Source organism: Physeter macrocephalus, chromosome 16, assembly GCF_002837175.3.
Source record: "Physeter macrocephalus isolate SW-GA chromosome 16, ASM283717v5, whole genome shotgun sequence".
Classification (NCBI taxonomy): Eukaryota; Metazoa; Chordata; class Mammalia; order Artiodactyla; family Physeteridae; genus Physeter; species Physeter macrocephalus.
Window position 1 is genome coordinate 29906336 of NC_041229.1, and position 22084 is coordinate 29928419.

General features: G+C 36.5%; 1 protein-coding gene across 1 annotated transcript in view; it reads right to left on the reverse strand.

Moving 5' to 3' along the window:
• Positions 1 to 22084, reverse strand: part of DYNC2H1 (dynein cytoplasmic 2 heavy chain 1) — a 387388-nt gene that overhangs the window by 52103 nt on the left and 313201 nt on the right. Inside the window, exon 85 of the mRNA XM_024115318.3 lies at positions 17261 to 17350. Within this exon, the coding sequence (XP_023971086.1) occupies positions 17261 to 17350 (90 nt within the window). The remainder of the gene's footprint in view (positions 1 to 17260; positions 17351 to 22084) is intronic.

The window sequence follows — 22084 nt, forward strand, 5'->3', positions numbered from 1 at the left end:
CATAAGCTAAAATAGTTCACGCATCACTAACCCAGTGTTACAAGAAATATTAAAGGGACTTCTCTAAGCAGGGAAGAAAAGACCACAACTAGAAATATAAAATTATGAAAGGAAAAATCTCTTTGGTAAAGGCAAACATGGAGTAAAGGTATTATATCCACCATTTATAAAGCTAGCAGGAAGGTTAAGAGACAAAAGTAGTAAAATTATCCATATCCACAGGAAGTAGTACAGGGACATACACAAGAAAAGATGTAAAATATGAATTCAAAAATATTAAACATGGAGGGGGGAGTAAAAATGCAAGGTTGTTAGAATGTGTTCAAACTTAAAAGATCATCAACTTAAAATGGTCATATATGTTTTTATGTATAAACCTCATGGTAATGACAAACCAAAAATCTATAATAGGTACACATACAAAAAAGAGAAAGGAATCCAAACATAACACTGAAGATAGTCATCAAATCACAAGGGAAGAGAGTAAAATAAGAAGAAAGGAACCAAAAAGAAATACAAAAATAACCAGAAAACAATGAACAGCAATAAGTATACACCTATCAATAATTACATTAAATATAAATTGAAAGAAACTTACTTACAAGAGACTCAACTTCAGATCTAAAAATCACACACACTATAAGTAAGGGGATGGTAAAAGGTATTCCATGAATATGGAAACAAAAAGAAAGCTAGGGTAGTAAATCTTATATCAAACAAAATAGACTTTAAAACAAAAAGACTGTAACAAGAGACAAAGAAGGACAGTGCCTAATGATCAAGGGATCAATCCAACAAAAAGACATAACATTGTAAATATATATGTGCCAAACACAGGAGCACCTAAATACATAAACCAAATATTAACAAAGGTAATGGGAGAAATAGACAGTAATACAATAATAATAGGGGACTTTGGCACCCTAATTACATCAATGGACATATAATCCAGACAGAAAATCAATAAGGAAACGCTGGCCTTAAACACATTAGACCAGATTTAGACCAGATTGTTCTATATATATATATATACACACACACATACATATATATATATAGAACATTCCATCCAAAAGCAGCAGAATACATAATATTTCCAACTGCACATGGAACATTCTCCAGGATGGATCACCTGCTAGGACACAAAACAAATCTCAATAAATCAAGGAAGACTGAAATAATACCAAGTATCATTTCTGACCAGAATGGTATGAGCCCAGAAATCAACTACAATAATAATAATAATAAAATAACTGCAAAAAACACAAACATGTGTAGGCTAAACAATATGCTACTAAATAATTTCACTGAAGAAATCAAAGGGGAAATCAAAAATGCCTGGAGGCAAATAAAAATGGAAATCCAAAATCTATGGGACACAGCAAAAGCAGTTCTAAGAGAGGAAAGTTTATAGCAATACAAGCCTACCTCAGGAAACAAGAAAATCTCAAATAAACAATCTAACCTTACACCTAAAGGAACTAGAAAAAGAAGGACAAACAAAACCTAAAGTTCATAGAAGAAAAGACATCACAAATATCAGAGCAGAAATACATGAAATAGAGACTTAAAAAAAAAACAGAAAAGATGGGGCTTCCCTGGTGGCGCAGTGGTTGCGCGTCCGCCTGCCGATGCAGGGGAACCGGGTTCGCGCCCCGGTCTGGGAGGATCCCACATGCCGCGGAGCGGCTGGGCCCGTGAGCCATGGCCGCTGAGCCTGCGCGTCCGGAGCCTGTGCTCCACAATGGGAGAGGCCACAACAGAGGAAAGCCCGCATACCACAAAAAAAAAAAAAAAAAAAACAGAAAAGATGAATGAAACTAAGAGCTAGTTCTTTGAAAAGATAAACAAGATTGATAAATCTTTAGCCCAACTCATAAAGAAAAAAGAGAGAGGATGTAATCAATAAAATCAGAAGTGAAAAAAGATAAGTTACAACTGACACCACAGAAATACAAAGGATCATAAGAGATTACCACGAACAATTATATGCCAATAAAATGAAGCTAGAAGAAATGCACAAATTCCTGGAATATACAATCTCCCAAGACTGAACCAGGAAGAAACAGAAAATATGAACAGACCAATTTCCAGTAATGAAATGGAATGGGTGATTTAAAAAATCTCGAAAAAACAAACTCCAGAACCAGGTGGCTTCACAGGTAAATTCTAATGAACATATCAAGAAGAGTTAACACCTATCCTTCTCAAACTATTCCAAAACATTGCAGAGGAAGGAACACTTCTGAACTCATCACAAGGTGAGAATCACCCTGATACAAAAAATCAGACAAAGATAACCACAAAAAGAAAATTATAAATCAATATCACTAATGAACATAGATGCAAAAATCCTCAACAAAATCTTAGGAAGCCAAATCCAACAATAAATTAAAAGGTTCATATACCACGATCAAGTGGGATTTATCCCAGGGATGCAAGGATTTTTCAACATCTGCAAATCAATCAATGTAATACACCACATTAATGAATTAAGAATAAAAACAGTATGATGATCTCAATGGATGAACTAAAAGCTTTTGACAAAATTCAACATCCACTTGTGATAAAAACTCTCAACAAAGTGGGCACAGAAGGAACCTACCTCAACATATTAAATGCCATATATGACAAGCCCACAGCTAACAACATACTCACTGGTGAAAAGCTGAAAGCATTTCCTCTAAGATCAGAGACAAGACAAGGATGCCCACTCTCTTTTATTCAATATAGTATTGGAAGTCCTAGACACAGCAATCAGACAAGAAAGAGAAATAAAAGGAATCCAAGTTGGAAAAGAAGAAGTAGAACTGTCACTGTTTGCAGATGACATGATACTATATATAGAATATGCTAATAACACCTAATAATACCACCAAAAAACTAGTAGAAGTCATCAATGAATTCAGTCAAGTTGCAGGATACAAAATTAATATACAGGAATCTGTTGTGTTTCTGTACACTTAAAGTATCAGAAAGAGAAACTAAGACAACAATCCCATTTACAATTACATAAAAAAGAATAAAATACCTAGGAATAAATCTAACTAAGGTGGTAAAAGACTTGTACTTGGAAAACTAAGACACGTATGAACAAAATTGAAGATGACACAAACAAATGAAAACAAATATCATGCTCATGGATTGGAAGAACTAATATTGTTAAAATGATCATATAACCCAAGGCAATCTTCAGATTCAATGCAAACCCTATCAAAATACCAATGGCATTTTTCACAGAACTAGAACAAATAATTTGAAAATCTGTATGGAAACACAGAAGACCCTGAATACCCAAAGCAATCTTGAGAAAGAATAAAGCTGGAATTATCACGTGCCCTGATTTCAAACCATACTACAAAGCTACAGTAATCAAAACAGTATGGTACTGGCACCAAACCAGACATATAACTCAATGGAACAGAACAGAAAACCCAGAAATGCACCCACATTTACATGGTTAATTAATTTATGACAAAGGAAGCAAAAATATACAATGGGGAAAAGACAGCCTCTTCAATAATTGGACAGCTATATGCAAAAGAATCAAACTGGACTACTTTCTCACACCACCTATAAAAATAAACTCAAAATGCATTAAAGACTTAAATGAAAGGCCTGAACTCACAAAACTCCTAGAATAATACATAGGCAGTATGCTCTTTGATATCAGTCTTAGCAGTGTTTTTTGGATCTGTCTCTTCAAGCCAGGGAAAACAAAAACAAAAATAAATAAATGGCACTACATCAAACTAAAAAGCTTTTCCACTGTGAAGGAAACTATCAGCAAAACCAAAAGGCAGCCTACAGAATGAAAGAAAATATTTGCAAATGATATATCTGATATGGGGTTAATATCCAAAATATACAAAGAACTCACACAACTCAACATCAAAAAAAATTATTTAAAAAAAGGCAGAGGGGAGACGCAAGAGTGAAGAGATATGGGAACATATGTATATGTATAACTGATTCACTTTGTTGTAAAGCAGAAACTAACACACCATTGTAAAACAGTTATACTCCAATAAAGATGTTAAAAAAAAATAAAAAAGGCAGAGGACCTGAATAGACATTTTTCCAAAGAAGATATATGGATGGCCAACAGACATATGAAAAGATGCTCAACATTCCTAATCCTCAGGGAAATGCAAATCAAAAACTCACAATGATAGGGAACGTGAGCTGGGTTTAGATGGTCATGAGACAGGTTAGTTTTACCCTACTGATGATGTGTTGTTGCCATGGTAATCCTGCTCAGTACGAGAGGAACCGCAGGTTCAGACATTTGGTGTATGTGCTTGGCTGAGGAGCCAATGGGGCGAAGCTACCATCTGTGGGATTATGACTCATCTGTGGGATTATGATTGAACGCCTCTAAGTCAGAATCCTGCCCAGGCGGAATGATACGGCAGCACCGCAGGAGCCTTGGTTGGCCTGGGATAGCCGGTCCCCTGCTGTCCCCGCCGGCAGGCCACCATCCGTGTCCCCCGGAGTGTGGCACAGCGTGCCCCGCTGCACATCAGGACCGGGGTCCGGTGCGGACAGCCCTTCGTCCTGGGACACGGGGTGCGGCCGGAAAGGTGGCCACCCCCTCGCCCATCACACACCACACGTTCGTGGGGAACCTGGTGCTAAACCATTCGTAGACGACCTGCTTCTGGGTTGGGGTTCCGCATGTAGCAGAGCAGCTCCCTTGCTGCGATCTATTGAAAGTCAGCCCTCTACACAAGGGTTTGTAAAAACGAGAAAGAAAACAAAACGAAACAAAACAAAAACAACTCACAATGAGATACTATCTCATACCTGTCAGAATAGCTATCATTAAAGAGACAACAAATAACAAGTGTTGATGAGGACTGGAAAAAAAAGGGAACCCTCGTGCACTGTGGATGGGATTATAACTTGGTACAGCCATTATGGAAACTGCACGGAGCTTCCGCAGAAAATTAAAAATAGAACTGCCACATGATCCAGCAATTCCACTTCTGGGTATTTACCTAAAGGAAACAAAAATGCTAATTCAAAGAGATATATGTACTCCAATGTTCACTGCAGCATTACTTACAATAGTCAAGATATAGAAGCAACCTAAGTGTCCATCAATAGATGAATGGGTAAAGATGTGGTATATAGAGAAAACGGACTATTACTCAGCCGTAAAAAATGAAATCTTGCCATTTGCAACATGGATGGATTTAGAGGGCATTATGCGAAGTGAAATATGTCAGATGGAGAAAGACAAATACCACATTATCTCACATGTGGAATCTAAAAAGCAAAACAAACAAATAAACAAGCCCAAACAAAAACAGAGTCATAGGGCTTCCCTGGTGGCGCAGTGGTTGCGCGTCCGCCTGCCGATGCAGGGGAACCGGGTTCGCGCCCCGGTCTGGGAGGAAACAAGCCCAAACAAAAACAGAGTCATAGATACAGAGAACAAATAGATGGTTGCCAGAAGGGCAGGGGATGCAGTAGTGGGTAAAACAGGTGAATGGGATTAACAGGTACCACCATCCAGTTATATAATAAATAAGTGATCTGGCTGCAACATACAGCATAAGGAATATATGGTCAATAATACTATAATCACTTTGTATGGGGACAGGTGGTTACTAGACTTATCATGCTGATCGTTTCATTATGTATGCAAGTATATAATACCTGAAGTTAACATAATATTGTATGTCACCTATATTTCAATTAAAAAAAACTTAGCTGTAATAAACCTTTCAAGAAGAGCAATGTCAGGCCATGTGGTTTGGTAATGAATAAATATTCAGGGACAAACTAACTTCTAATATGAATTTGGTAAGAGCATGATAGATATTTAGAAGGCTTACTTCTTCTAACTCTATAAATTGAAGTCAACTGGTCTAATTCTTAAAATCTGAACCACTTTCTAGTTGGTTCTGTTAATGGTCCCTCACATGTATAGTTGACTTAAAAAAAAAAACTCAAGCTGTACAAACGTCTGAGTGAAACTAACCTCTACAGTAGTCTTGAATGAAATGATTTTGCTAGCTTTTTAAACTTCGTTGACTTAATAGACATGGTCCTATCTCATTAGAAACAGAATAAACCTTATCTTACCTTTAAAAAGGGAAATCTTTACTCTTCCTCTACCCTTAATATATCTATCTTTTAGAATACTGGGCTGTCTAGCTAAACCTATGGAATCTTTTAATTTGAAGAAACAGAAACCATAAATCAGGGTTTCTAGGCTTAATATTTGACACAGGAAGTGCTATTTTTCAATAAAATCTTATGGTTTTCTTTTATACCCTTGTGGAGAAAATTTTGGAAACTAAAATTTGATTATCTATGTTTTTTCTTGATTGTTTCCCCTGACTTTTCCAAAGACAGTAATGAGTTAAGTTGCATGGGTAAAACCCTCACAGGGTTCTGTTTGTTGGAAGATTTTTAATCACATTTTCAATTTCAGTGCTTGTGATTGGTCTGTTTACATTTTTTATTTCTTCCTGGTTCAGGTTTGGAAGTTTGTGCTTTTCCAAGAATTTGTCCATTTCTTCTAGGTTGTCCTTTTTTTTTTTTTTTTTTTTTGTGGTACACGGTCCTTTCACCCTTATCTTACCTTTAAAAAGGGAAATCTTTACTCTTCCTCTACCCTTAATATATCTATCTTTTAGATTACTGGGCTGTCTAGCTAAACCTATGGAATCTTTTAATTTGAAGAAACAGAAACCATAAATCAGGGTTTCTAGGCTTAATATTTGACACAGGAAGTGCTATTTTTCAATAAAATCTTATGGTTTTCTTTTATACCCTTGTGGAGAAAATTTTGGAAACTAAAATTTGATTATCTATGTTTTTTCTTGATTGTTTCCCCTGGCTTTTTCAAAGACAGGAATGAGTTAAGTTGCATGGGTAAAACTCTCACAGGGTTCATGCAGAACCTGAACTACCGTGAGAAACAAGGTTATTAGGAATATCTTTTGCACAGCACTTAATTTTTAGTGTGGCAAACCAGGAATTTATATAGTCCACCCTATTTATAGGTTCCCTCCTGATAATCAAGTATAATTTATAATTTATGATTACTCCGAGTTCTTATTTAAGACCAATCCTTCACATATGCACAGGGACCTATTTTCTCTTGTCTTTCCAAGAATTTTACTCCTCAAATTGTTTCCTTTCTTCTTGCACTATTATATTTCCTCCTTTATTGGATACAGATAGAGTGAAATAGTTCCGACTAAAAAGCAAACCAAACCAAAAAATACTCTCTCGGTCCTTCTTCTCACCAGCTTTTATCTTATTGATATTTATCTGTGCCACTTCATAAAAAAATTCCCTAAAAAAATTGTCTAATTTCATCTATAGTATTTGACCTTTTTAAAACACTTTCTTCTCTTGGCTTCTCAATCACTACAGTCTCCCAGTCTTTCTTCTGTCTTCTTGACTATAACTTCTTGGCGTCCATCATTGACTCCTCCTCCTTTCCTGGACTTCCCAATATTGGGGTGTACTCAGGACCATTACTTGGTCAATCCTATAGCTTTAAAGAACAGCTTTTTATGCTTATGATTCCCAACATTGTATCTCCTACTCCTTCCTACCTGTTTCCTGTCACTTACTTTTCTGACATTTCCACCATGATGTTTAACAGTTATCTAAACATGTCCAAATCAGAATTCTAAATTTGCAAGACCACCTTCCTCTTCCCTAAGAAATCTCTATCACCAGAATCCTTCAGCTCAGTGAGAAATTCAATTGATTGCTCAGGCCAAAACCTTGAAATTATTTTTTAAATCTCTCTCCCATGTCCCACAGCCAAATTCACAGGTCTGATATAAAAATCTTAGCACTTCTTCATTTCCACATCCACCACCCTAATCAATAACACCACCATATTATCACTTGGATTACTGCAATAACCTCTTAACTAGTTAGCCTGTTCCCTGCCTACATCTGTTTTTTCCCTCAGATATGTTCATGATTTGCTTTCTTACTTCATTCAAGTCTCTGTTTAAATATCACCTCCTAAGTGGCCTTACCTGACCACTCATGCTGAAGTGTCACCCTTTTCAACCCACTCACTTTCTAACTCCTTTAATCTACATCAATTTTCTCTACAGCATCCTGATATTTATTAGATATAAAGTTCAGTTTGGCTTTAATATTTCATCAAGACCTACTATTTGCCTTCACTTTCTGGTAGGCCCAATAAATAGATGCTTACTTTAAAAATGTCCTGACATTCCCAGAAATGAATAATATAAATATGTGTATAAGCACAGATGTTACTACCCTAGCTAATAAGTGTAACAATGTTACAAATGCCAAGGTATGACATTTAGATTTATTTAAAATATTAAATTATTTACTAACACATATAAATGGGTATTTTACATGCCACTTGGAGTGAAAATAACCCCTCATGTGCTCTATAGATTGAAATTCTCTTGCTCTAAACTATAAATGAGAGTTTACTATTGCAAGAGTAAAGTTTTAAAAATAATCGTGAAAACTGTTAATTTTATATAAGAAAATTAAGAACTCTAGAGTTCAATAAATAGAGAAATTGATAATTATTACAAGTATTGAGAGACTACAATAGCTAGATAAGTGTAAGGAAAAATGTTGGAAGCATTTTAGACAAGAAATATTAATAAAAATTTAACTAATATGAAGAATAATATACATATTTGGTTACCTTGAAATTCAGACCTTTGTAAAATTGTTTGACATACTTGCATTTGCAACACTAAATAAAATTATTATTAAGAACAAAATTTAATTGTAGGTTATTTAGTTTTATTTAACATGAGTCCTTCAGGGGGAGGTTCTAGTTGGGAATACTTTCTATCTTGTGAGAATGAAGTAACAATGAAATATTAGCTTTGCCATCTTGAATTTTCTCAAGGAGAAACAAGTCCCTAATATCATTTACCAAAAAAATCCAATATAAATCATCTTCAATCCAGGCATAAGCAATTTTTAAAAATACAGAAAAGAAAAAATAAAGAAAAATTAGATACATCAAATATTTATTTTCTCACTTTTACAATTTCAAAACAATAGACATTAAAAGGAATATTTATTTAGGAACAATTTTTCATTGAGGTTTTGAATTTGTGGAGGTTAAAAAAAAGCTTGACAAAATCATTAATATAAGATTAACAATCGTTTTCAGGACATGAAGTATGAGGAGTTTTGAGATTTCTTTAAGCTATAGACCTTATGTTCAAGGTTCTTCCTAGAAAACATGTTACTGAAATATATTTTCCTAAACTATTTTTACTATTCACAAACAAGTTAACATTATTGGTAGTTATATTAAATATTCTACTTTAATATTATGTGCAACAGACAATTAGATAAGCGTATATATCTTAAAGTCCTTTTAAAGTGTGACAATGTGTAAATTAACAATGAAACCAATCGCTGCTTTTCTTGCTTGTGAAGAGTTTTCCAGCTGCAAATAGCTAACAACAAAGTGAACCTGATAGAAGATACATTATAGAATGGAAAATCAGCATGCACTTATCATTGACAATGGAATAGTGGTGAGGACTATGACTGATTTAGGAATCAAAGGTACACAACGTTTTGTTCACAACTTTCCATTGGGTTTTCAGAAATAATAACAGTATTTGATAGGACAGACTTATTGACTATAGCAGAAAAATTGTCAACTTTCATTCTTCTTCTTTAACCAAAGATAAAACTCTATGACATAAAAGACATTTTTCAATTGGCTTGTTATATACTAATAAACTATGTTCATACAAGATGTAATAGAAGACTTTAAGTGGTAAAAATGGCTGTATAAAGCAAGGAAAGTCTTGAAACAGTGTTTTGAAAATAAGGGTACCAACATAGTAGATATTACTAACAATCACCGGTTACTTTTAGGGAAAGTAATTTGTTTGCTAGAACCTGCCAATTCTTCAAAAAACCAAACTTGTCTTAAGAGTTTAAATTCTCTGCATGTTTTCTGCTGTAAAGATCCTCTTACTGTGATACTCTAGGAAGCTGCTGAAATTGGTATGCATGTGATAAAAGCTGAGATGTAGATAAAAATTCAGAGAAGATTTTGTTATCTTGAAAGCCAATTATGTTGCTATATTTCACATTTCTAGACCCAAGATTTATCTTCTGCAAGCAGTACAAATAGTATGGTTTATAGGATTGCTTCTATAAAACTGCCAATCATCATAGAATACTGTTTAGTATTCCAAATGTGTAAGGTAGTTGACTATAGGCAGAAGTAATCAGCTGACAGTATTGAGAAATTACTGTCCCTGTACAAATTTTGACTCCTAAAATTCTGTAATTCTACTGCTATAGTAATAGCTATATTTTATTGGCTAAAATTTCAGATATACTATACCCTAAGTTCATTCTATAATGGCGATAATCCAATTTAATGTTTGACTGTATGTTAATCCTAAATCTCAGGATTTTGGCAAAGATGTATTTTTCTATGCAATTCTAATTTAATGTATTTATTTATTATATATCTCCTTCACTAAATGTAGAGATTCTTATTGGCAGAGCAATGAATGGCACATAATAAAAGTTCAATAAACATTCACCAAATGATGAATAAATTAAATAATATGAATAAAAAACACCCATAAGGTAGCTCTTCTAGCTGAGTATAGTACATGAAAATAGTGATGCTGGAGGTTTTTTGATCACATACAGACTATTTTTCGATTTTGTTTATGTAAGTTTTCCTATGAACACTTTTACGGAGTACCCAGTATGTGTAAAACACTGCAGTAATGACTGTGAAAGTTACTGAGTTAGGGGAAAAAAAGAGATCCCTTTTCAGGAATGCAAAGTATTGCAGAACCTTGCAAAATAGATTAAGACACCTCAGAAAATGAATGAAAAGTAAACAATGTAATTTTAATAAAATTACTGTTAAAGTTCAGGATCTTAAGAGAAAATGAAACAAGGCTTCAAATGTTAGATGGTGGAACAAAGTATAAAGTTAAACAATAGTTTCGTTGGGTAGATTTAAATAGAAGCTAAAATCTCAGGAGGTGTATGAATCATGATTATTGGGAAGCATGAAAGAGATTTATGTCAGTTTGCTTGAGAATAACCCTAAGATTGACTGAATCATTCATTTCTTCAACAGATATTTATTGAAAAACCTACTTGTGTAAGCCACTGTTCTACATGCTTGGAAAGAGCAGTAAACAGACAAAAATCTCTGCCCTTATCAAGCTTCCATTTTAGTGGAGGAATACAGAGAAAACAAACAAACAAACAAATAAGTAAAATATATAGACTATTAGGTGGAGATATAGGCTATGGAAAAAAATTTAAAAGGGAAACAGGATGCAAAGTATTAAGGAAGAGGAGGGTTACAATCTGAAATAGGATGGTCCTGAAGGGATAAAGAAACTTCCTTCCTTGCAAAAAAACAAAAGAAGAAACAAAGAAAAAAGAAACTTCCTTGCAGATATCTGAGGGAGAGCATTCCAGGTAGAGGAAACAGGAAGAATAAAGTCCCTTTGAGGGAGTGTGCCAGGCTGTTCATTGAAAAGCAAGGAGACCAGTATGGCTGAAACAGAATAAATTAGGAAGCAAAAAGTAGCAGAGGAAATCAGAGAGGTAAACGGGCCAGATCTTGTAGGTTGCTGTAAGGATTTTGTTACTCTGGATGAGATGAGAAACCGTGGGGAAATTTCCAAGAGAGGAGTGATATAATCTGACGCTTTAACCAGGACATTTAGACTGCTGGGTTGAGAACTGACCAGAAAGGAGACCAGGGTGGAAGCAGGACTAGTCAGGTGGCAGCTGCACCAATAATGACTTCAATCAAGGTAGTAGCAGTGAAAAGTGGTGGAGAGGTGTCTCGGAATATATTTTGAACATACAGCCAAAGTAATTTTTCTGGTTGAATGGATGCAGTGTATGAGAGGAGAAGAGTTAACAATGATTCCAAGACCTTGTGCCTATGCCTCAAGAAGGGTGGAGATGTCATTTACTTTTACACGAAAGACTGCGGGTGGCACAAGTTTTTCAGTAAAAGGCAGGAGCTCAGTTTTGAATATGTTAAGTTTGAGATGTTTATTAAACATCCAAGTGAAAATACTGAGTATACATCAGAGTTAGGGGAGTATACTGGGCTGGAGCTATAAATCTGAGAATAATAAAAGTTTAGATGGGATTCATAGGCATGAGATCACAACGGGTGGAGTACAGATAGAAAAGGTCAGAGGACTGTGCTCTAGGGAATCCAATTAGAGGTGAGGGAATAGAAAAGCCAGAGAAATAGACAGATAAAAAAACAGAAGTGTGTGGTGACCTTGAGGCCAACTTATAAAAAGGTTTCAAGGGGTAGAAACATTGCTGATAGATATCAAAAACTCTGAGATATTATTATAGAAAGGGAACTTGAGTGTGAGTCCTATCATTTATAATATACATTTTATAAACTATTCTTGAATATGGGGTTTTACTTTTTCCATCTTTAAAAACTGAAATAAAAATATCTACCTCATATGTTATAAATATTACTAGATCACGTGTAAAGCACATGTATGCCTGAGATCCAAAATATGCTCAGTTCTTATAAATATTCATTTTTCTTTCTATCCTTCATTTGATCATTTAAAAAGTTTGAGTATATGTTTGAAGTGGTGCACTGAAAGAAAAGAAAGTGATCTGAAGCTCAAATATAGGTCACTAGTACATTTTACTGCTAGGGAAGTGAGAAGAGCTACTTAGATGAACCCAAAAAGGGCATAATGAGCCACATTTCTAGATCTAGAAATTCCAGTCTGATGATTAGGGTTAAAGGGGAAGAAATAAGAGCTAGAGGCTCACAGATATTTCTTTTTCAATGAAGAATTAGTTTTCTTGAAGTGGGCCAAAGAAGTAAAATGCAAAGTGAAAAGTGAAAGAAATCTATGTGGCTGACAACAAGCATCTTTGCAGACATGCGAGAAACTGTATGCCTGAATATTTGAACAAAAAATAGGAAGCAGCACCTAAAAATAATCTCAGAAAAACATAAGAGTGAAGGGGCTGATGCCTATACTAGGGAAAAATATGCTTCCCAGCGTTCCACAGTGGTAGGGGTTGGAAGGAAGCAACATAACATTAGCGTCTGCTGATAGAAAAGGTACTTTGGTATAGTCTACTACACAGTGCCCAACTGAGGCCTAATTCAGACTTAATTCAGGCCATTACAGGAACGGAGATAGCATTAAGTGCTTCTAGGTTGCAGTACTTCTGCTATTTATTCCTAGAGTACTGTACTTCCTTTATAATTTTGGTTGTTGTGGCTTATTTGCTGTCTTTCCTGATAAACTCTAAGGATAGTTTATATGTCATGATGAATGGCATTTACTAATAATAATAACAATAATAACTAATTCTTTTTATTGCTTAAATCTCCCCAGATTTCAAGGACCTTAACAGTTGATATAAACAAGAATCCTTCATAAGAGTGAAGGGTGGCAGGATTTGGTAGTATATGAGTGTACCAGCCACTGGCTTGAGTTAGGCCAAAACAATTGTGTAGAGTTCAAGAAGTCACTATAAATTTTAAAACGAAAGACAGAACCTAAGGAGAAGCTCAGTCCTAAAAAATGAGCATGAAATCTTGCGAATGACACATGGCACCCCAAGTTTGGTTAGCAGTAGAAGCAAAATGTGGAGACATTCAGGAGCCCATGAAACATGTGCAGAATACTGGGTCTGTTTAGCATACCCAAGCCTAACTGAGTACTCGATATGAAGGTCTGTATATCCTTAAATAGAATCAACTCATGAGGTAGGCTGGAACAGAAATTGCAGGTGTAGAGTCAAGGGATCCAACTGTGAGAAGTTGAAAATAGAAAGACAGAGGGAAAAAGGCAAATGCTGGCCCCACAGATTTATGAACTGGGTAGAGAACATACTGGAATTTAAAATGATCAACACAGAAAAATCAGACTATACTAGGCAGAACTTCTGCAGAGGCTATTCTGCAGGCCAAAGGGGAAACAAACAGTGGAAATCAGGAACCAAAGAAACTCTCAGAAGATGTTATTTCTGAAGAAAGAGCAGAAAAACTCGAAGTCAGGAAAATAATTCTAGGGTCTCAATAGGAAATAATATGTTATATATATTATATTTATATATCTAGTCCATTCATTTGTTCATTTATTCAGAAGGCAGTATGCTACATATTAGAAATACAGTGGAATTATTATTTTTTTTAAAGTCCTTGCCCTAAAGGATTTTAGAGTAGAGACCAGAGGATAAATGACTGCAAGACTCTCTTTGGCTGAGACTGCTTGGGTACCTAGGGGTTCTCTGGCTCTCTCTAAATCACCAGCATTTAGAGGACAGTTTTAAACCCATGTCACCCAGTAGAGTAAGACTCTCTCCATATTGAAAAATGACCCTCTAAAACATAATCTGATTTCTCTCCTTAATATCTCGCAGTGTTCCCTTTTGCCCTTATGATCAAATATAATCCCTTAATACAGTATCATAACATGGCCCTTCCTGCTCCACCAGCCTAATCTCTGAACACCCCTCCTTGTGCTCTATGCTCTGCTTTTAGTTACTTGAAAGTGCATGGCTTACTCTTGACTCTGACCTTCCTCTTGTCTGGCACAGTCTTTCCTCTTGTCCTCGCTTGGTCTATTCCTACTAAGCTTTCAGCTTAAGCAGCACTTCCCTGTTCCCATGTAGGTTAGGTACTCCTGCTATTTGCTCCCATAGTGCTAGGCTCCCCTTGTCACTCTTACTGTTGCTGTTTATTCGGTTGTCTATTTTTTCTGATAAATTGTAAGGATAGTTCCTTGGGACACAATGTATGTCTATTTTGTTTACCATTCTATATTCAGCAACCTCAGCACAGTGCATGGCACCAAGATAGAATTTTTAATTGCTAAATGAATGAATGTAAGAAATTTAAATTCTGTGAGGCAGAAACTGCATCAATTTACTAATTTTATCTCCAGTACGTCACTCAGAGCTTAGCATAAAGTTGCTGCTTATAATATGTTTGACTGACTAAATAAATGAATGCCATCTTGACCCAGTCACTCTCACCTTATTTGCACAAAACCCCTGTAATGATCAGGCACTAGGTGTAATGCTCTCAGTAGCTTGTTCTGTTTCCTATATGTTATGCCCTAAAATGAAAGGCTCTGGGATTTTAAACCATGGCTGGAACTGGGCTCAACCTGCTGTGTACCTGTTTGGAATCAGTCTGATCATTACACTTTCATAAATAACCAAAAGCTGCCATTTTCTCAGATCTCTGAAAATAGTACTTCTAATTCTCCCTGCCCTCCCAATATGCTCAGCCCTTTCTTCCCCACCTAAGTAGCCACACTGTTCCTCTAAACTTTGTAAGTTGCTCTGGTTACTTATCTGTGAAACATAAAAGGCACGTATGAAATCAAAGGACCTGGCAGACCCTTGACTAGATGGAAGGTGAATCCCAAACATTAAAGGTTATCTTAGGAAAGCGAATATCTGTACATTCATAACTGAAAAAAAAATTAAGGCAGGAAAACAATAAAAATATACCCTTAAGTGGTGACATAAATGATGAATTATTGCATATTCCCTAGGTAGAAAGATAAGATAAACTATGGTCAAGCCTGAAAATTATCGTGAAGGTTAGAAGGATATTTTATCATTATAATTAAGGCTAAATGCCTATAAAGCTTTTTAGAAAATCACACAGTGAAAAAGTTTTCAGTTTTTATGATCAGTATACAATATACTCAGTATGAATAATCATGCCAGAAAATTGTAATAATTTATGTAAAACTGATTTAAATGATATTAATTTCAGTATCAATAATACATTATATGCACATATAATTATTAAGCATACTTACACATATAGTGTAATAAAAGCTACCCATTGGCAGCAAATAAAGTTTCTGCCCTTTACAAAAATAATCTAATGCAAATAATACTGATACATATATTAAGTGATAAATTATCACAGCCATGCAATTATAACATACCAAGGACTTCAGAGCATTTCTGTATTTTTCTAAGAGCACTGATGGACTATTTGTCCTTCTTCTTCTGACTTCTCTATCCTTCCTTCCCTCCATTTTTCTGGCATTTATTGATAGATTATATCCGGACATATACACAGTAGATAGGAAGATGGCTAAATCCGAGTCCCTGCCTTGTTCTTCTCTACCTGCTAATTTTAAACTCATTTTCAGATCCAGTAGTTTCTTCTTCAATAATCCTACAACTGAGAGGTTGATTATATTGGAAGCCAAATAAACATTCAGAGGAGTTTTGGCCCCTTCAAAGGAGTACCATTTGCAGACTGGCAGGATAGAGTAAGAAGAGAGGAAAAGATGAAATTACACAACAAGGCAAGGCCCCCCCTAGAGGAAGTGTCTAAAGAGATGAGAGTGGATGAAATCAAGTATACAGCTCTAGGGATGAGCCTTCAACAGCAGGTCAATTACTTTTGTATTAGAACAAAGATGATGAGGGTAAGTTTAGACAAATTTGTAGGTGGGAGGGAAGGGTAGGCATTTTCAAGTAGTCATATTTCATAGCTTGAATTTTCTCTGTAAGGTAAAAAGCAGGGTGTTCTGCTAAGGGAAAAGTTAAAGATGTGGACAGGTATGTGCACTACTAAAAAAAAAAAATGAATGAGGATTGCTGTATTTAGAAGGACACTGATCAAGTTACTCCTAATAAGCTGATATGACAAAGAATGTTATTTGTGAAAGCAGTGTAACAAGCAGAGGAATAAGGCAGTAAGACAGTGCAAAACCACACAGGAAAAGGGGTACATTGCGTGCACCAACTGACCTATAACATTTGCTATTCCTTAAAAAAAAAAATCACCTTGTCTTTCTCCGTCTATATCATTCCTTATTCTGTTCAATTTTCCTTCATTTACCTGATCTGAAAAAACTTGATCAATTTGGAAAAAACCAAAATAAAACAGAAAAAAGTAGCTCCCTGTAGGGGGGACACACCCTAAAGCAAATTAATCACAGTTATAAGTTTCAGTTACCATCTATATGATCCATCTATATTAAAATTGTAGATTTTTCTCTAAATTCTCAAAAATTATGAAAAGCCACACTACACAGAGAGAACATTTTTTTTTTTTAAAGAGTGCTAGGTAAAATCACAGATGACAGAATAAGAAAGGAATATATGGTGCTCTATGAACAAAATCATAATATTTTCACTAGTTGCTAGCTGAATGGTTAACAATATGAGAGTTTATACTACAATCGTCATACAGTCATACAATTACTAAATAATTTCATCTTACCTGTATTGCAAGGGCACGAGCTACAAGACCTCTAAGGTATTGTAAAGGATCTTCTGGACCTTCCCACTTGCTTTGCCATGTGAGAGGACACTGCAATTTTAAAAGGATCAAAATTAAGTTTACATATACAATATTACATATAAAAGATCTTCTAACAGTGTGATGGGGAAAATATTTTGGCATAATTCACATTGTGTATCATGAATTCATTTCATTAAGATATGTCTTTTTCTATTTTATACATAATATCAATAATGTATATGTGTCAATCCCAGTGTATGTATAAAATAGACAACTGATGGGAACATACTGTATAGCACAGGGAACTCTACCTAATGCACTGTGGTAACCTAAATGGGAGGGAAGTCCAAAAGGGAGGGGATATCTGTATGTGTATGGCTGATTCATTTTGTTGTGCAGTGGAGGCTAACACAACATTGTAAAGCAAACATACTCCATAAAAAAATTAATAAAAAATTTTTTTAAAGATATGTCTTTTTCTTTGATCTTATCTCATTAAAATTGAATGACAAATAGAGTCAGAATGAACTGACCTGTTTCTCTAAAGGGAAATATTTTTAAGTAAAAATTCTTGAAAGAATAAACAAATGAACATAAACTGGTATATAGAAAGTAGCAAACCATGTTTTCTTGAAATGATATGTAATGAAATAAAATTAAATTTCACAAATTCATTTTATAAGTAGTAAAGAGAAAAAACAACTAGTCTTGTGTCCCTACAGAATTACAGAAATTTTATCTCCCAAACCACACCAGATATATGACAAAAAGAGAATAAAACAGAAAATACTCTAAATTAAAGAAATAAATAAAACCTTTCTAAAAAAGTTAACTTTTTAATATCTGACCTTCTTTTAACTGACATTCTCCATTAATACATTCATTATAATATTATACCTTTTCTGTGAGAGTTTTCTGGATTTTTCAAATATTATGTAACTATCATTCAAACTTAACACTTATTTTTCTCAAGTGGAATAATAAGGAGAGAGCATCAATTTCTTAACCCAAAACACTGTCTGATTACATAGATGAGAAACTACTCCAGGCTAGAGTATATCAACAATGTATGGAAAATGGAAATTGTAAGATAACAAACCTTACAGTGAAAAAAAGACCTTAGAAAATATCTAGTTCAATTACTCTAGGTGAATGAAGTAAGCCTTCTTAGGAATATGGTAGCTAAGTGCTGGAGCTATGCTGTGAACTGAAACAGGTGTGATGATTTTAAAACATGACCCTTAAATCCTTTGACAATTCTCCTGTGGAGACTTGAAGTCTGCTCTTCTTCTTAAATAAGTATCCTGTGAATATAGCAGAAGTGATGTGGTGCCAGTTTCCAGGTCCAGGTCTTAAGAAATTGGTTGCTTGTATTTCCTGTCTTTTGTGACTCTTGATCTTGGAACCCATCCAACATATTGTGAAGTCCCATTTTTGGAGAGGCCCACGTGGAGATGAACTGAGGCTCCCAGCTCTCAGGCAGCACTGACTTGCCAGCCACATGAATGAGCGGAGTGGAAGAGACAAGCTTTCTCTACCAAGGTCTACCCAAATTTCAGATCTGTAAGCTTAAAATAAAATGATTTTTAAAAAATTATTATGTTTTAACCTGGTAAGTTTTGGTGGGATTTGTTATACAGCAAGACTTAACTGATACAGTTCTTTGGTATCCAGAAGTAGGGTTCTACCTTAACAAAAACCTAAAACATATGGCACTAGATTTGAGACTGGGTGGTGGGTTGAAGCTGGAAGAACCTTCAACAGAACGTAAGTGAAAACATAAAGGACTTCTAAGAGAATAGTGGAGGTCTAAGGGACTTTGAGGACTTAAAGGAAAGGGAGGAAACAATCTCAGACAGACAAAAGTACTCTTGGGACCTTAAGGGCATGCCTTGCAGATCCCTTCTGTTAAACAATAAGGCTTCGATGAATCTTAAGGGTGTTGTCCCACAGCCAACACACAAGAAGCCTAAGGTAGAGAAAAAGGCTTATCACAAGATTTATGGCCACAGTTTTTGCCTAATGTGAATCTCAATGAGATTCAAAGCAAACTCACAATCTTAGAATATTGTTCTGGTGTAAGCTTCATCTGTTTGGGATTAATGGGGAAAAGAGGGAACAATTAAATGAGAACTTTGGACCCCAGAATCCCTATGGGTAGGAAGCAGGTTGAGGAAACCACTCAGCTGCAAACATGGCTAAATCTTATTGAAATGTATGGATAATTAAGAGATGAGAATCAACAGCTCAGAGGGCAAAACCAAGAGCCATGGATAATTATTCCCAGGGAACAACATGGAATCCTAATAAAGGAACTGAAAACATAAGCTTGCTTAGATTTCAGAATTGCTAAGGACACATGAGCCTCCCATTTCCTCATTTTTTGAGTGGGAATGTCTATTGCAGTTACCTGTCCTACCATTTTATGTTGGGTTTGTAGGGGACAAATAACTTATCTCTGCACATCATAGGTCTTTAGTTGAAAACTATGCTTGAGAAACTGTTTTTGAAGAACCAAACCCAAGAAGCTTCACCCATACTTCCACCCGATTTTGATGACAACATCCGGCCTGAGGCTGTAAAGAAATGAGACATCTGGGGAAACTTGGAAGGAGATGACTGCATTTTACATGTGGGAGACATGCAAATAATTTGTGCCCAAAGGGCAGACAGCAGCAGCTTCAAAACATGGTCCCAAAATTACTTGATACTCTTCCCATTGAGAGTTGAGGTCTCTGTCCACCCCACCCCTTGACAACCCGACCAATAGAATAAGGGAGAAGTGACGCTTTATCAGTTTTCAGATCTAGGTCTTAACAAATTCACAGCTTTCATTTCCTCTTTCTTGGGGTATACACTTTTAGAACCAAGATACCATGTTGTGAAGAAGCCAAGTAGTCCATATAGAGAGGCCCATGTGGAGACATCTAGAGAGCAACCAAGGCCTCTAGCCATCAGTCCTGATAAACTACCAGCCAATAGTCAGCACCACCTAGCCAGCCCCATGACTGAGCGTCCATTAAGTAGATCCTCCTGCTCTAAGCTGAACTGACTCAGCTGGTGTCACACAAAGCAAAGACAAGCCTTCCCCGCCAGACCCTGCCCAAACTACACACTCATGAGCGAAATAAATGATTGTTCTTGTTTTCAGCCATTTAGTTTCAGGGCAGTTTATTATGTAGCAATAGATAGCTGATAGGTCAGGTTTTCACATTCTAAGTTTTATGCTTTTCCTGTTGTAGAAAGATAGCTCCTTTGTATAGTGTTTAATTACATAAAATAAGTTACTGTGGTAGGCAACCTTTAAGATGCTCCCAGTGATCCCTGCCACTTGGCATTCATATCCATCCTTGTGAAATTCCCTCACCTTGAGTATGAACTGGTTTTAGGGACTTGCTTCAAATGAAAGAATATGGCAAAAGTGATGAGAAGCCACTTCTGAGAGTAGGGTACAAATACTGTGACTTCTGTCTAGCGCACTTTCTCTTCATCTCTTCCTTGTTCACTCTCTGTGAAAAAGTTGCATACTGTGAGTTGCTTTATGGAGATGCCCATGTAGCAAGGAACTGATATGTCCAGTCAACAATAAGTGAGGACCTGAGGGCTGCCAAGAGCCATCCCATATGTGCTCTGAGAGGCTGCAGTAATTGCAGCCCTGGTGACACCTGACTGCAGACTTGTGGGAGACCCTAAGACAGAACACTCAGCTAAGCTACCCCCAGATCCCGACTCACAGAAACTGTAATGTGATAACTTTTCATTGTTTTTTGTCACTAAATTCTAGGGCGATTTATTACACAGCAATAGATAACTAAGAGAGCTATCAATATTAGTGTCAGATGTAATACTTTCATTCAATACATATTCAAGTCTTTATTGTCCATCCATTCAACAATTACTGAGAGCCTATAATGTGCAGGCATTATAAGGACCTGGCTATCATGGAGCTTACATTTTACTGGGGGATAAAGGCAATATACTTATTTCTAAATATATTATAAGAAAAAGACTACATAGTGCTAAATCCTATGTAGAGAATTACAACATGATATGTGATATGACAGAAGTAATGTGAAATGATAGTGATATGATAGAAGACAATGAGGAATAAAATTTTTACCCTAAAGAGCATTAGAAACCAGTAAAGGAGATACACAGCTAATGTCCCTAATGGTGATTTTTTTTTTTTTTTGGTACGCGGGCCTCTCACTGTTGTGGCCTCTCCCGTTGCGGAGCACAGGCTCCGGACGCGCAGGCTCATTGGCCATGGCTCACGGGCCCAGCCGCTCCGCGGCATGTGGGATCTTCCCGGACCGGGTCACAAACCCGTGTCCGCTGCATCGGCAGGTGGATTCTCAACCACTGTGCCACCAGGGAAACCCCCTAATGGTGTTTTAAGAATGACTTATACGGAGCTGCGGAAGAGACAAGAGACTTTTTTTTTGCCTCTTTGTCTCCTGGTGCGAGAGGAGAGGGGATTAAGCGCACCGCGTAGAGGAGCTCCAGAAACGGGCGCGGAGCTGCCGAAGAGACAGGAGGCTTTTTCTTGCCTCTTTGCTTCCTGGGGCGCGAGGAGAGGGGATTAAGGGCACCGCGTAAAGGAGCTCCAGAAACGGGCGCGAGCCGCGGCTGTCGGCGCGGACAGCAGAGACGGGCGTGGGACACTAGGGTTGCTGCTGCCGCCACCAAGAGGCCTGTGTGCGAGCACAGGTCACTCTCCACACCGCCCCTCCCGGGAGCTCGTGCAGCCCGCCACTGCCGGGCCCCGGGATCCAGGGACAGCTTCCCCGGGAGAACGCGCGG